General features: G+C 38.9%; 1 protein-coding gene across 1 annotated transcript; it reads left to right on the forward strand.

Moving 5' to 3' along the window:
- Positions 1-1,558: 1,558 nt before the first annotated feature.
- LOC119741144 (peptidyl-prolyl cis-trans isomerase B-like) lies at positions 1,559-15,098 on the forward strand. The gene is made up of 5 exons (XM_038216842.1): positions 1,559-1,807; positions 7,164-7,292; positions 8,145-8,235; positions 11,642-11,826; positions 13,443-15,098. The coding sequence occupies exons 1-5, from the start codon at positions 1,661-1,663 to the stop codon at positions 13,575-13,577; spliced, it is 687 nt and encodes a 228-aa protein (XP_038072770.1). The 5' UTR covers positions 1,559-1,660; the 3' UTR covers positions 13,578-15,098.
- Positions 15,099-16,995: the final 1,897 nt, after the last annotated feature.

Here is a 16,995-nt window from a genome sequence, read left to right on the forward strand (position 1 = left end):
CAAATTTGTGATGGCAAATTCAGTTAACTTTCTGTGAATCGCCCAACCAAAGTTTTTAAATGTTTTTTTTATTTTTTTTATTTATTGTTTAGCCAGTCGTCACTGTTATTGATCCACATTTTTTTTTTGCCGGCAGCTCTTATGGATATTACGTGTGTGATAATTCACAATAATAGGCCTACAATGTGTTTCCTACTTCTCTTCCTTGAAGTGAAAGGGTCCGAGTCTCCCTGCTCGCACGGCGAATTAGACTACCTCCATGATAGCCTGAATCGTATACTCTTTTTCTACAAGGAAAAAGAAAATTCTGACGATTTTGTAACAGAAACTGTTGGAATCCGTATAGGACGAGGTAATAGACCTCCATGGTAGCCTGAATCGTATACTCTTTTTATCTACAAGGAAAAAAAATTCTGACGATTTTGTAACAGAAACTGTTGGAATCCGTATGGGACGAGGCCTTAATTAGCGCAAATTTCGCGTAGGAAGCAACAAGAGCCAGGGCACAACATTATATAGACGACTCTGCCCATATATCATATTCATAAATACCTCAGACAGTTTAGCCATTCCTATTGGTCGAGAGCCCGTCAGGTGGCCGGTATTAAACGGATGATAAAGACATGGCTAGCTGGTCTTAAACACTTTTCCAGTGTCACAATAAAATGTGGACTCCTAAAAATCCAGTGCCTCTTATCGTTTCATTGGTTGAACGTTCACAATCCTCACGTAGGCATGCGCAACACTACCAGGGAGTTAGAATTTTATAGTTCTAAATTCAAAACGCAACGCGCCAGGTGCGTTCTGCGCGACATCGCGTAGAACATGATACGCGCGCGTCAATCTCTATAAAAGGGTTGTTTTCATCTTACTCGCCAGCTGAACACTCCATTATTTTGCAGGAGGGATGTTTCAAAAAGCATAAAGTGAATTTGTTGAACAAAATCGGGATGTTTTGAACGAATTATATGATTTTTTTTTACCGAAAAGGTATTTATGAATGGGAATAAATATGTACTCCGTCGGTATTTATCACTCTGTTTAATACCACTTAGAGTCTGGGTGCTGATAATTACCCTCGCCTCCGGCTCGGGTAATTATCAGCACCCAGACTCTAAGTGGTATTAAACAGAGTGATAAAAACCTCCGGAGCACACATTTATTCCCTTAGTCAAACCCATATGAGGGGTCCCGCATATGAGTGCTGTGCCAGTGCAGTTTGCGGCTTTGAATGCCGTCCACGTGTACCATACAGCTCAACCGGTTTGGTCGCACCTAGCCTTCTTGCTTTTAGAACTTAAGAGAGACATTTTGTGCTAAGGTTTTTCCACAAAACGTTTACATTTCCGCTGTAAAAATATATATTTACATATGAATACATTTTCACAAACTAGTCCGATTAGTTCCTTCCCACGGGATATAAAAACTTTTTGTTTTCATGTCAATAAAATAATTAAGATTTAAGAGTACCGGATCGAGGCAGCCTTACATTATCTTCACTGAGTTAAAGGGTTCAAAATTTAGGCGGATGACTTTGTTACAAGGTCCATCATGTATACGTTAAATGACGTCCAGGTGGCGTACAGTACGGCAGCCGTCGACGTGGACGTATAAATTGATGCTCTAAATAAACCCTGAAAATAGTCCTGTATTTCAATTCATGGGAATCTCGCACGTGTTGCATTTCATCGTGAAAAACATGAAGGTTATTGTTGTTGCTTCGCTGGCCCTAGTGGCTATTATTTACCTCCTCCTACCTCAGGCTGCAGTTGCTGAGAAGAAGAAAGGGGCAAAAGTGACAGACATTGTAAGTTTGCAAAATTGCATGATGCAGTAACGCTAGGTGGCTATTTGGGTGCCGGGGTTAGTACGTAGACCCGTGAACGGCAGACATGGCAGACAGGGCTCTGGATAGCCCCATAAATGTGGCCTATTTACTGGACTGCCTCCGTAAACATAGGCCACACATCCACATGTACAAAAATCGTGTCGACTTTGCCAAATTTTGATTTTCACATTTAGGCTTAGTTTGTAGGATTTTTTTGCTTTAGAACTAGAAGCATACTCACCCTCTTTATAGGCTAGTCAGAACATGGAGAAATAAAGTGCTGCCTTTTTCAGATGTCTATTTTTTGTGAAATTTCATGTTGAAATTTTGATACGCAATTAAACGTGTAAAAATGAATCTGGAAAAAAAGCAAAAAAAACCTACAAACTAAGCCTAAATGTGAAAATCAAAATTTGGCAAAGTCGACACGATTTTTGTACATGTGGATGTGTGGCCTATGTTTACGGAGGCAGTCCAGTAAATAGGCCACATTTATGGGGCTAGGCTCTGGAGTGCTCTGAAACGTGCAAAACTAAATCAGGCCCACTTTACTCACAGTTTAGTCAGCAAATTTCTCCAAAAATTGCACTGGGGCAAAGAACATGTTCTCAGTATTTCACCAACCAAGTTTGCAGACTCAATTCTATTTTTAAAGGAGATTTTTCTTCAATATTTTGCACATGAGAGGGAAGTCAAGTGACAGGCCGTGTCCGAAACGGGCTTCCAGAGCTACGTCTATTGTCAGCGCGTCCCCGCGTATTTTCAATGGGCGCAGACCTAGACATGCTAGACCTAGCTCTAGACAACTGATTCGGATGCAGTTCTAGGCCAAGTTCGGGCAAGGACCATTAGTCGACTAGTGGTTGATTTGTGACGTACCTTACGCCTGCGCACTAATAGCAAAGTGCGAACGTCTCTAGTCGAACGCTGGTCAACATGTCATTGCGAAACGTCTGGATCCTGGCTCCCTGCTGTACGTTATGAACGCGCGCGGCTATGGTTACCAGCGATGCAACCAGCCCCAGTAGGTTGGTTCCAAATAGTCGACTAGCGTAGTTAACCATCGTCGACTAGACAGAGTTCGGGCAAGCGTTAGTCGACCAATGGTTAACTATAGTCCTTGCGCGAACTTGCCCCTATCTTCAAAATGGGGCTAAAGACTAGACTGGCACATGTCCAACCATGGTCCAACTATTTGAAAAGAATGACTTCTTCATTCAGTGTCAATAGTCTGGTGGCTTGACTATGGAGAAATGTGAGTAAATTGAGTCTAGTTCCCGCTTCAAGCCACATTTTTCTTAAATTCTTTTTGGATGGTTGATTGATGCAGTACTGAAGCTGTGTTGGACTGGTTGTTTTAGGTGCCAGTCTATTTTCTTGTTTTGCATGTTTTCAATACCTTAAGTTTTGGGACTCTCATACACAGTATTGAGAGTCCCAAATTTTCAGACTACGTGAACAGGTGAACGTGGCGTGTTGTATACACAATTACAACTTACAAGCCACGTTCACGGGTCTAGGTGCCGGTATCGGTCCATGACTAGTCCGAGTAACTAGGACCCTAGCTAGGACTCTACAGCTACAGATCGCTTTTTTAACATTTGGACATGGTCGGGCGTAGCCCCATAAATGTGGCCTATTTACTGGACTGCCTCCGTAAACATAGGCCACACATCCGCATGTACACAAATCGTGTCGACTTTGCCAAATTTTGATTTTCACATTTAGGCTTACTTTGTAGGTTTTTTTTGCTTTAGAAGCATTCTCACACTCTATATAGGCTAATCAGAAAGTGCTGCCTTTTTCAGATGTATATTTTTCGTGAAATTTCCAGATTCATTTTTACACGTTTGCGTATCAAAATTTCAACATGAAATTTCACAAAAATTAGAGACATCTGAAAAAGGCAGCACTTTCTGACTAGCCTATAAAGAGGGTGAGTATGCTTCTAAAGCCAAAAAATCCTACAAACTAAGCCTAAATGTGAAAATCAAAATTTGGCAAAGTCGACACGATTTTTGTACATGTGGATGTGTGGCCTATGTTTACGGAGGCAGTCCAGTATTTAATAGGCCACATTTATGGGGCTAGGTCGGGCGTAGCTCTACTGAGTGGAGCTTTGAATTACGGGTACCCCTCCATACCAACGCTCCACCGATTTGCCACACTTTGGTGACACCGTCACAGTAGCAAAGTCACAAACCCACGCGAGGACAAAAAGACCCCAAAAAAAACGGTAAAGAGAATACAAATGAGAGAGACAGTTATCCAGGATTGATCTATACATTCTTCACATTTCCATGAGACCCCTTATATTGTTCCCAAACAGCGAAAAATTTGAAAAAAATAGTCTGAAAACTTACAGCTCAAGTGTGTTTGCAGGGAGGCTCAGTTCTTGAATCGACTTGTCGAATGAGGGCGTCTGACGTGACGTCACCGTTGTTGCTCGATCGCGAAGAAAAACAAGTAGCGCTTTATCAACGACTTTTTCGTGTAATAATACGTGCTCCGATCTGCGCCGCGCCGTACGACAGTATGGGCTTTGAACACACCCAAGGAGCACGTATCATTACACAAAACAGTCGTGGATAAAGCGCGACTTGTTTTTCTTCAATCGAGCAACGACGGTGACGTCACGTCAGACGCCCTCATTCGACAAGTCGATTCAAGAACTGAGCCTCCCTGCAAACACATCGAGCTGTAATTTTTCAGACTATTTTGCTGTTTTTTTTTCAAATTTTTCGCTGTTTGGGAACAATATAAGGGGTCTCATGAAATGTCAAGAATGTATAGATCAATCCAGGATAACTGTCTCTCTCATTTGTATTCTCTTTACCGTTTTTTGGGGGGTCTTTTTGTCCTCGCGTGGGTTTGTGACTATGCTACTGTGACGGTGTCACCAAAGTGTGGCAAATCGGTGGAGCGTTTGTATGGAGGGCTACCCGTAATTCAACGCTCCACTTAGTAGAGCTAGGTCGGGCGATGGTCGCCCGACCATGACCCATGTCCATCTGTAGAGTCCTAGTTACTCGGACGAGTCCATGACCAACTCGGTCCGAGTCAACTCGGTCCGTGACCGGCTCGGTCCGTGACCGACTCGGTCCGTGACCAACTCGGTCCGTAACCAGCTTGGTCCCTATGGGAAAATGTACGCCAAAAAGATTGCATTTTCTTGTAACAAGGCAACTCAACATGCTTAAGGCGATCCCGTTCATCGTCGTCGTCTTTTCTTCAGAACTGAGCTCCGTCACGTACGCACTTTTTATAGTTTTTGCTTCCTCAGTTTTCAGGTAGCATGTGGTTGGCTCAGGCCTGGGATAGCTTGTGATGGAGCTTAAATGAAAATAAATTAATGCTTTGAAATAAAAGTTACACGCACGACCCACATGTACGTGGGCCGAGGCTATGTAGGCAGCACTACACACAAATGTTTTTACTCAACCTGTGTGATAATGAAAGTTAAACTCAGGATGGGAAGCTGCACTAGTTACAAATGAAGTCATGACTAAAATTTAATTACAAGTGTGTCCCCAAAATAACTATAAAAGTTGCGCATAGGCTAGTCCCATAAATGTGACGGAAATACTGGACTACCTCCGTATTTAACGTCACACATCCACCTGTGGTATAAACGCGGAGCGTCCCCGTTGCTAGGGGAGCCGAAAATTAATTAAAAATCAAAATTATTTTGTCAGCAGAAAAGCAACCCAGTTATTAGTATGACTGCTAAATAGCACAAAATCATTAAATTCGGTACCGTCAGAGGTCTGGTTATCCAAAAATCATGGTAATTTGTCAAAGAATGCAGACGGTTTTAAAAAAGCATGGCATCTCTGATATTTACCAGACTGTTTTCTGGCCACCCTAATTATAGTCAAAAGGCCAATGGGGTCAGGGAACCAGACAAGAGCTTTAATCATCTACTGAGCGTGCGTCAACTTTGGCAAAGCGCACCGCGGCTGTTGCCTGTCATTCCAAAATCTTTGGCGCTCTGTGAAGTACCTGGATGCAATACGCGGCCTTGGATGAAGAGCGCATACATGTACAAGAGGGCGCGCTTCACTGCAGAGGGCTTCAAAGATTTTGGAATGACAGGCAACAGCCGCGTTGCGCTTTGCCTGTCATATGTAATTTTGGGAATCTCTCCATAGGGCGGCCTCTTTGACGCGTATAGGCCTACTGTTAGTAGTCCTACAACTTTACAATTACAAAAAGTATATAATTGCCACCAAATTTTGTGAAAAAAATGTTGCAACCTGACGCCACTTTTTTCTTTATACATCTCAATGAAGGTCATTCATTGCAAAAATCATGATAAGACATTAATCTGGGACTGAGAAACATTTCCAAGTTTGTTAAGAAATACCAAACTTTCCTGACTCTCCATAGACTTTGTACACAACCGCTGAAGTGGCGTCAGGTTGCAACATTTTTTCCATAACCATTAGTCTGTTAGTGGAAGGTGCATAGTGCGCATGGCACAACAAACCAGCAGGCCTAGGCTACTTTCACTAACTTCTGGGCCATTTCTTAACAGCGGTGTCACTTTTTCTTTATTTTCTCCCTAGGTTTTCCTAGGGCACCAATCAGTGATTGAGAAATGGTTCAATGGCTCGCCCGACAGTTGTAAACATTTGCAATGCAGTGATACCCCTGCGCGAGGGCTACTGCAGCAAATGGGAACTGCCGTTACTTTCGGTCCTAGTCTGAAAGTTTACAGGACATTTCCATCAAAGCCTGCCATTTTGGTGTGAAACTTCTCTGTTATGCACATGTGGAGTCACTTTTACCTAGGATGCATACACAAGCATGACAATCTAATCTTGATATAAAATAACAGGTTGCTTTGTCCGATAATGTGAGAAGGCAACAGATGTGTACAAAGTACCTACATGTATCGGTCATGAACTCTTTAAATACAAAAGCCATTCTGTCGATAGTTTTAGCTACATTGTAGGAGTCGAGGACATTTAGATTTTGGTTGTGTTTTGGAATTGATCCACATAATTGCATTTACATGTACCGGGTACAAACATTATCAAAGCCACTGATGATAAAAGGCTACCAGGATAAAAGTAAAGGGAAAAAGAGGGGAAAAGAAAGAAAGAAGATACAAATTGAAACATAGATTCAGCACATTAAATGTTTTGGTGAATAATATCAGAAATATAGGTAGGCCTGCATTTAGGCTCCTAAAGGGAAGTACATTGTACATGTAACGTGTAAAACAACGGCCAGGAGAAAGCAATACTTTCCATTGTACAACTTATATCTCTTTGCCATATTTTTGCTCGTTGTACATTTTCAAATTGTGTCTTCATCCTTATATTTCCAGGTGTTTTTCGACATTTCCATCGGTGGAGAGGATGTAGGACGTGTAGAGATTGGTCTGTTTGGCAAGACGGTGCCCAAGACTGTTAAGAACTTTGTAGCTCTGGCCACCATCCATAAAGACAAACCAGGAGTAAGTACATCATCTGTTACCCTCAAGCAAATTGATTGGTTGATCTATGGCAAACACAGTGTAATATTATACATGTACCTAATGTCTCGCAGGCCATATCTCACTTCGCGCATCACGCTATTCTAAGATGCACACCCTATTCCTACAGCATGGAGATGTAATACAACAACCATTGAAACGTTCATGTACAGAGTTTTTGTTCCATCTTTACTGTACTTCAAGTTTTCCGTGTTCCACTTGTGCTTGTGGGATAACTAGTAACTAATGACGTCAATATTTTATCAATGGGGTGGTGAAACTGTGTATTAATGTCTGGAGTCATGTCATCTGAAACCCTGGAAATTAAGGATTTCGTCTTTGAGTCTCAAATTCAAATGCTATTGTCTCGCTTCTGAGTAATGTGAATGCCCTAGTAAGGCTAGTAGGTTACCATCCAATATGTGCATGCATGTTGCTTGTGACTGGTGCCTTGCTGATTTATGTGTAGAACATAATAAGATGCACAAATCATCTTATTACATAAATGATATGAAATAAGATGAAAAAATTACTTGGACAAAATGGCCTACATGAATAGTACAGCATAATCACTTTTGAGCTTTTACATGCACTAGAATACTTTTATTATGCAGAGTTGGTTCTGATAAACATCTCTGCAAGTGATTGGTAAAAGTCCGATGTCGGACTGTAATTGCACCCCTTGCAGAACACATTTGGCTGGAGAATCATTCAGCAAAACATTCCCAAGTACATAAAACAATACTTGTAACCTCTCTGCTCTGTGGTAAGCGTGATCATTCAATTTCACAGATGTACATGTCTGTCTAACATTCTTCTCATATCTTTCACTAGGAAAAAGGTTACAAGGGTAGTAAATTTCACCGTGTCATCGATAACTTTATGATCCAAGGAGGAGATTTTACCAACGGAGACGGCACAGGGGGTGAGTATTTACAAATGGGGATGTTTCCTTGAAAGCTAATCCTAACCCTGACGTACCTGAGTCCATCAAAATGTTACCCCCCCCCCCATTTCGGCAAATTCAGGATATACCACCATATTGAACAAACTGGGGGATTTTGATGGATTCAGGATTGGAAGCCTAGCGGAACTGCCAGATTTTGATGGATTCAAGATACCTCTTTTTTGAGCTGTTGGGGGACTTTGATGGATTCAGGATCTCAACAGTTTAACTCTTTTGCAATGTTTGTGGTCAAGTAAATACTGTGGCATTAGCCCTGCAAAGTCTGTCACATACTGTACAAACATGTACTGGGTGGATGGGAGCTACATGTACATGTGACTGGGGCTATAGGCCTCAGCATATAAACAATATACATGTACATGTATGCTGGGGTCGCCATGCATTGGTGTATTTTGATGGATCCTATGCAACAACACACATCACAATTTTCATGCGAGCATGGTATCCTGAATCCGTCAAAATCCACTAGAAATTTAGGTGATGGATTTTGAAGACTCTATGGAAAAACATGTTGTATTTTTATTTATGCCACCATGGTACCTATCTTGAATCCGCCAGAATCCATCAAGACTTTTGCTGGTGGGCTTTGGCCGATTCAGGATACATCCAGCATGTTTGTCCAGTATCTACATTGTACACTGGGGGATTCTGATGGACTCGGGATACCAGCATTTTCTGCATGACCAAATTGGTGGATTTGGGCAGATTCAGGATACTTTCTAGTGAAAGAGCCCCAGGAGTTATGGTTAAAGTAAAGTTTACATGGAAGCATAACAGAGACATGAACAATATCCATGCCCCTCTTAAAAGCTTACATGTAATTTGTATATTTTTACATACATGTACATGTAGATGATATCCTATTTCCAGGCTTGGACTTGGAATCTGGATGATCGCAGCCATGTATTCAGTGAAACCCACATGGTCCAGGATAAAATGTTACATCTCCTTCAGTCATCCACATATTTTTTTTAATATACAAATCAAACTTGTAGATATAGATCTATCAGTGTCAATCCAGATATCCAATGTACATGTGGGCAATTCTTTGGTAACGGAATTACGGAATTTTGTCACTTTGTCAAGGATTATTCTTTCACAAGAAAATATGTTCAATGCTAGGCAACTAATCTGAACATGGAAAGGGAGCCAAGACCCAATAGAATTGATTGACCGCTAAAAAAAAAAAAATCCCACAAGATTACCCTTTAAGGGGCGGAGCTTAATATCGGTAACGGAATTACGGACGGAGGACAAGCATATTTGAGTTCTCGCATAAATTAATAAAACTCTCTGAAGTTTTGAAATTTTAAAATTGGACACTACCTGTTATTTGTAGAGTTCAGGGGTGTTGTTAACTACAATGCAGAACAAAGTTGAAAAAATAATCACTCTTTTCATAATTTGCATTTTAATCACGGTAACGGAATTACGCCTGGGCGGTAACGGAATTACGCCATAGGTTTACATGTAATAGGTAAATGCAATACATTAACATTGAATTCAACATTAACTCATCACAATACAAATTTTAGAAATATATAAAATGCCACTAGGGGAAAGCTCATTGAAAATAAGCAGATCAAAATGTAAATGTAGGCCTAAATATGTCTGGGCTTCATTTTTTAGGTCAAAGGTCAAGGTCAAAAGAAAGCAGTCTGGTGATGGCTGCATTGCCTGTTAGCAACGTTTTTTTTTTTAATTTTTAACGAAAATCAAATTTTACTATGAACAATTGTATCGTATTTCACTAGTTTATCGTGAAAAATACAATAAAACTATACTGGTTGGCATCTCTGAGCAAGGGAAGATGTTAAGTTATGCCAAGTAGAAGTACAAGTACAGTCTGGTACTCAACTTTCATATACTTGTTGTGGCATATATTTTCTCTGGGTACCAGACAACGGCTTTGGCAACATATTTAAAGGGAATGTACGTCATTGGCTTTTGCTGTAATTTTCAGAAATGAACTATTTGAAGGGTTAGTATAATTTATCAAATATTGTTACACTGACATGTTTGAAGTTTTGCGTTCGAAAAATGCTGGAAAACCAAGAAAAACAAAACTGTTCAAGTAGTCTGGTTCCTTGACTCAACTAAAGGTAAAATGGATAAATTTATAGATGCTGGAAAAGTGGAAGGTCAGGGGGAACCAGACTAGCTGGCCTGCACCCGTTCATGAACATGTAACAAATAGGTGTAGCAAACAAAATTTGGACTGGAAAGAGTGTAAAGTTGAAGCAGTAGTTGAAAAATAGTTAGGATTTTCCAACGGTGGTCGGCCGACCACCGTTGGAAATGTATACAAAAATATCATTTTTTTGAAAATTTCTTCGCACCAGGTGCCATAATTTTACAGGATGCTTTAGACTGTCATTTACCAACGTCCTACAGTGTAGTAAGGTATTTCGTAAAAACTTGGTAGTTTCATTTTCTGATGTTTGCAAATGTATATTCCCTTTAAGCATCCAAACAACTATTAGCATTTTTTAAATAGTAAAAAAAGAAAAAGTAAAAGTAAAAAATATCAATGGAACACCTGATAATTTTTAATTGTATAATAGCAAATTAAAGAGGGAAATGACTTAACAAGTAATTTAGTATTTAAAGTTATTGTCCAAGGTTTACATGCAAATCTCCTATTTAATATGTCATGTACATAATGTGGGGGAAGTGTGCATACTTTGTGCATGCGTAATTCCGTTACCGTAATTCCGTTACCGTTTCGTAATTCCGTTACCACTTGGAAAAATGCCAAGAAATTACTATTTAAAAGTTTTTATTTTTCATTTATGTTTATAGTAGGGTCTTTTCTCAACATACATGATTTGTAGAAAAAAAACAAGAAAATTTGTGAAATAAGTAACTTTTGCCATTTTTTTGGTAACGGAATTACGTGCTAATTTTGACATTTTTAAATGAAGGCCTACACTATATATATATATATATTCATATTTTTAGATTTTTTTTAATGACCCTGAGTAATGTTAGTAACTTGTAACATCATAAAATAAATCAAATCTTTTCCCTATAATTCAGAAAGTAATACATACACAAAATTTTATTTTTTTACCAAATCTGAACGTTTTTAATCATAAATTGCAAAAATCACTGTTTTTACCAGAAATATGTATTTTTTTTTAATTTCGTTTTTTGAACTGAATTCCCCATTTAATTGAGGTCTGGAAAAAGTATGAAAAAGGTTTAATATGTCAATATTTAATTTTGACATTTTTTGCTCTCCCATGGAGAATTGCCCATGTACATTTATTGTATGAACAAATATTTCCCAGGAAGCACTTCGCTGTGAAACCCAAATAAACACGATAAACCCTTTAACAAGCCGTTCTTAATTTGATGACAGGCAGGAGTATCTATGGGGACCGTTTTGATGATGAGAATTTCAAGCTGCAACACTACGGCCCGGGCTGGCTGAGCATGGCCAATGCAGGCAAGGATACCAACGGCTCTCAGTTCTTCCTCACTACAGTCAAGACATCTTGGCTAGATGGCAAGCACGTCGTGTTTGGCAAGGTTTTAAAAGGAATGGTAAGTGCTGCCTTTTTTTTTTTTTTTACAATTTAGCATCTTTGGATGTTCACATGAGTTAGCATGGTTGGATTGGATGTTGACAGTCGCGGCTGTTGGCCGCAGGGTTTTAGCCAGTGGGGTGTCTGGGCACCAGACCTGGGTGTTGTTTGGATTCCCAATTTTGTAATGCAAATGTAGTTACTTTTTACAGCGTCAAATGTTTCCTCTACTCTGGCATCGCAGTAACTCAAATTTGTCAGTTAGTTAAACTAGAGTTTCATTGCAACAAAACACAACCTGTGAATTTCTTTCATCTTTTTTGATGAAAGGGGGGGGGGGGGGAGGAATTAGTCAGCAAAACATTTAATATTTTTTTATGTGAACAGTTTTGCAACCTACATTGTACATGTATAGTGTCTGTGTGAGTTCCACCAAAATTTGATGCCTATTCTGATGTAATATTGTTTTGCAATGAGCCAGTCTAAGTTTTATCAGTTGAGGAAAGCTATCTCCAATTGTGGTAATCTGTCTATAAACCTAAACTCAGCCTCGGCCTTCTAATATTGTCGAGCAATCTAAATGCCCAGGGATATGGATTCGTTTTGTCTCACGAGGTAATAAACAATTACGGGACAAAAGGAATTATGGCAAGATCAATGGGAACTGATTTAATATTATAAATTATAAAGTGACGCCTAAACAATCCGCACTCGGGCAACTTCCCTGAAATCAACCAAATATCTTTGGAATGCTACTGCCTAACTCTGACTCCAAGTAAAGCCAAATTCAAGGCAACGGTCGGCTCTCTCCCTGTCCAGTTTCTCACCGTGCTTCTGACGGTGACCTTCGGACAATATAGTCGACAACCTAGCCCACTACTTGACCCTATATCTCTCAGGATATTTTCTATACAGATTCTTAAGTACACACTAAATCTACCACTCCAAGTAAAAGTCAATTTTCTATGGCATGTAAACAGCACTATACGGCACTGTTTCACCTACACAACTATCGTGATGGTACAGCTGTTAGAAATGTAACTGCTAATTTACGCCTTAACACCGCGGTTGCACTGGATTATGCTCTCAAGATTAGCAGATTCTATCAGCTGGCTCTGTATTGACTTGCTGCTTGACCGTCTGTAACATGACTCACTGCCCAACTATACAACGTGGCTCCCCGCCTGACTAATGCAACGCAGCTCGCTCACATGGCATGGCGCATGCTAGACGAAACATAAACTTGCACCAGTCTCGCACTGCTGTCTGCATTTACTTTACAAAGATTTTTAAGCAAATTATTATAATGAGGCCTGAGCACTAACCAAAAGATTACTTACGCATGCTCAGCAATCTATATATTACATTTTGTAAATAAGAATGATGTCATCATCTGATGAATTAATTAGCAACAAGCCATTTCGTAGGAACACACGCCCACTGCATAGCTTTCATGAGATGTTTCCTAACTAGTTTTCGCAACTTGCACAAAAAATATTGCAGAATTAAAATTAGGCCATTGTATATAGTTCTGTGTATAAATATACTGCGGCACTTCCCCACTGTTGGAATTTCATTTCATTTTGAGTAACTCCTTGATTTCTGTTTTCTTCTTTTGTCGTGTGTGTCTGGCAGGACGTTGTTAGAAAAGTTGAAAAGACTGATGTTGTCAACTCTAAGCCTGTCAAAGAGTGTGTCATCAAGGATTCTGGAGTTTTAGAATTGCCTGACGGTAAACCCTTCTCTGTTGAAAAAGCAGGAGTTGAGTAAAAGGGATATATGAAGGCTTTGTTGTTGCAAAATCTTCTTTTAGAATTTTGTGTAGTTTCCCCTTTTTTGTTGGTCAATCTCCTTTAATTTTTCAGTTAGTAAGTTGTTTTTGTTTGGCCATATTATTCATTAGGCACTGCGCACGTGACACCACCACGTGCACCACTCCAGTGCTACATTTGTACACTGAATGTTTCACACACGCGCATCAAACACGCATGCGTCAGACTTTTGTGCACATGTCTGACACTAACCACGGCTTTGACTGGTCGAAACACATTAGGGGGTCTTAATGATTCTCTCTATTGTTTGCAGTGACCATTTTCCTAAGATGTTCCCATTATGTGTATGGCATCTCTGCAAACATTTGTTGTCACCTATATGACCTATCCTCTCAAACTTTACGCATTCCAATAAATGCTAATCTGGAAACACTTAATCTGAAACAGAATTTTTTGGTGGATGCCTTTTATGATGAACATGTACTGTGTATCCAAGTGTATGCTCATTTGTGTCCTTAAAAAATGATAAACATTTATGTGATTTTTATTGTTAGGCCACAGGGCACAAGACCTCAGTGGGACTTGTGCTACATTTCTTAAAGTATCGACCGAAACTTTTGTAAATGTACATGTATTGGTTTGAACAATGGACACTTTTTGATGTATCCATTATTACAGCAGAGAACATAGCAAATTTTATAGCTTAACCAGTATGAATTTTAGGATGTGAATCATGTGACAATGCTTACATGTATATAAACACTTGCCATTTAAAATATAACAAGTGTAGTTTGGGTGAGGTATAACAGTATAATAAAGCCAAGTTCAAAAACCTAGTACAATTATAACTACCTTTGATTTACACTTTCCTTCAAAATGTTTCACGTTTCCAATGGCTCTGCCAAATAGATTATTTTGAAAAGGACATTACAGTTGTTATGAATACAAGGGTGTAGTAGAATTTTCATCTTTCCTTTCAATTTTCTCTCCTGCTAACAATTGAACAGGATCCCAACTTTGACATTGTATTCTTGATATGACAAGTTTGACTGAATTGTCATCCTGTTTTGAATTTTTAATAAAAATCTGGAAAAAAAATGCCTTTTAAAAAAATCTAGCATGCAACATTCTGTATAATTATGTACGTGTGTTGTTATCCAGCTATCCTGATAAACACGCCAAAATGCAATATTTTTTATTAGACCATAATTTTAAGACACTGACCAAAATAAACCAATCAGGATTTTGCATGGCATATTGTTCAGTTTGTAAACATGCTTCCGTAAAATATAGTGATGCACTGTGTGAAGTGTCATAAAGCATGTTTTATAAAATTGCAAATTGTCACTTTGTCCTGTTTTCTGCTAAACTTGTAACATGTGTAAAAAGACGACCATCATTTATTAATCTAGCTTTAGGTGACATCTAAGCTGATTCTTCACTACAACTTGATATTATACATGTATACCAAAGTTTCTACACATTTTGAGATGAATAAAATCAGAGTCCAATCCTGACTGACTGAATGTTTCAGTGCAATTTATTAATGTTCTCAGGTGTGAGAAAAGTGTTATTAAAGTGGAATTCGAAAAGAATAGATCCCTTTTCTAGATTGCTTTATTTCTAGCAATACAAAAGTTATTCGCTTTTGAATGAGACATCCATAAAAAAATTAGCCCATGTGTTGTATGTAGCTGTTGAAATATTACATTACAACTTTGAACAATTATAATTCCATTATCGCAGGGTAGGCTGGTTCCCGCCACACCATGCCGACAATCATGACAATCAGTATGGATAATGTACACACAATGTATGGACAGGGAGCCAGTTTGCTCACAAGAGCAGATGTCCTTTAAAGACAAGGAATGTTTTGGGTTGGAATAAAACAAAAGTTTTAAATGTATTACTTATTAAGATGAAACAATTGGAATTTGTAGCAGAGCACGCCCGGGCAACACGTCTTTAACAAATACAAATTGGTTTCTATGTGCTTGTATTTGTATTTATTTATTTCCATAAATATCACAATTAACATCCGACGTGCAGTACATCTTCATAGTGCCACAATTCTAAAAATTAGAAACACGGTTGCAATCCAGAATACAATTTTAAAATTAAAATTAAATTTGAAACATTAAAAAAATTGGCTTCAATTTTCTAACTTTTCACTGAAGCCCTGCGGTTTAAGAGTCGCCTGATTATAAAACTAGAAGCGTCTTTTACGACACAAAAAAATACCACGAGTAAATGTTTTTTTACAGGTCGACCAAATTTCAAATTGAAATAATAAATTGAAAATAACTTACTCGGCTAAATCACCGTTTAAAATTAGATACCCCCCCCCTAAAAAAAAGGAAATTTTTCACATTCCTACATTAAAAAGTATCAGCAGTGACAATGTTACAGATGTACATTTAATGAACACTAAATACTTTCCAATAAAAGACTGAAAAGTTTGATCCTCATCTCAATTCAGATATCGCCAGGTTTTTAAAACGGGATTCCGAAACATGAAAATATATATTTTCAGAATATCCACTGATTATCTATTTTCAATTTTAATCAACATTCATAAATACCTCAGACAGTTTAGCTATTCCTATTGGTCGAGAGCCCGTCACGTGGCCGGTCTTAAACGGATGATAAAGACATGGCTAGCTGGTCTTAAACACTTTTCCAGTGTCACAATAAAATGTGGACTCCTAGAAATCCAGTGCCTCTTACCGTTTCATTGGTTGAACGTTCACAATCCTCACATAGGCATGCACAACACTACCAGTGAGTCATAATTTTATAGTTCAAAATTCCAAACGCAACGCCCCAGGTGTGTTCTGCGCGACATCGCGCAGAACATGCCACGCGCGCGTCAATCGCCATAAAAGGGTTGTTTACATCTTACTCGCCAGCTGAACACTCCATTATTTTGCCAGAGGGATGTTTCAAAAAGCATGAAGTGAACTTGTTGAACAAAATCGGGATTTTTTGAACGAATTATTTGATATTTTTTAACCGAAAAGGTATTTATGAATGGGAATAAATATGTGCTAGGTCGGTATTTATCACTCCGTTTAAGACCGCTTAGAGTCTGGGTGCTGATAATTACCCTCGCCTCTGGCTCGGGTAATTATCAGCACCCAGACTCTAAGTGGTCTTAAACGGAGTGATAAAAACCTCTCGAGCACACATTTATTCCCTTATTTATTTCCATAATGCCAAAACATATAAAATTGTATAACAAAGAGAAATAATAAATAATACAATGTAACAATACAATGTTACAAAGAAAAATATGGTAGAAAGAACAATAAGATGAGTGGCAATAATGGAGGCATCTTCCGAAGGCTAGGAATAGGATACATACATGTATATGAAAATGCCTGACAAAACAAGAAACCCAAAATTTTTACAAATGA

This window comes from Patiria miniata, unplaced genomic scaffold (genome assembly GCF_015706575.1).
Source record: "Patiria miniata isolate m_02_andy unplaced genomic scaffold, ASM1570657v1 HiC_scaffold_5, whole genome shotgun sequence".
NCBI classification, from domain to species: Eukaryota; Metazoa; Echinodermata; class Asteroidea; order Valvatida; family Asterinidae; genus Patiria; species Patiria miniata.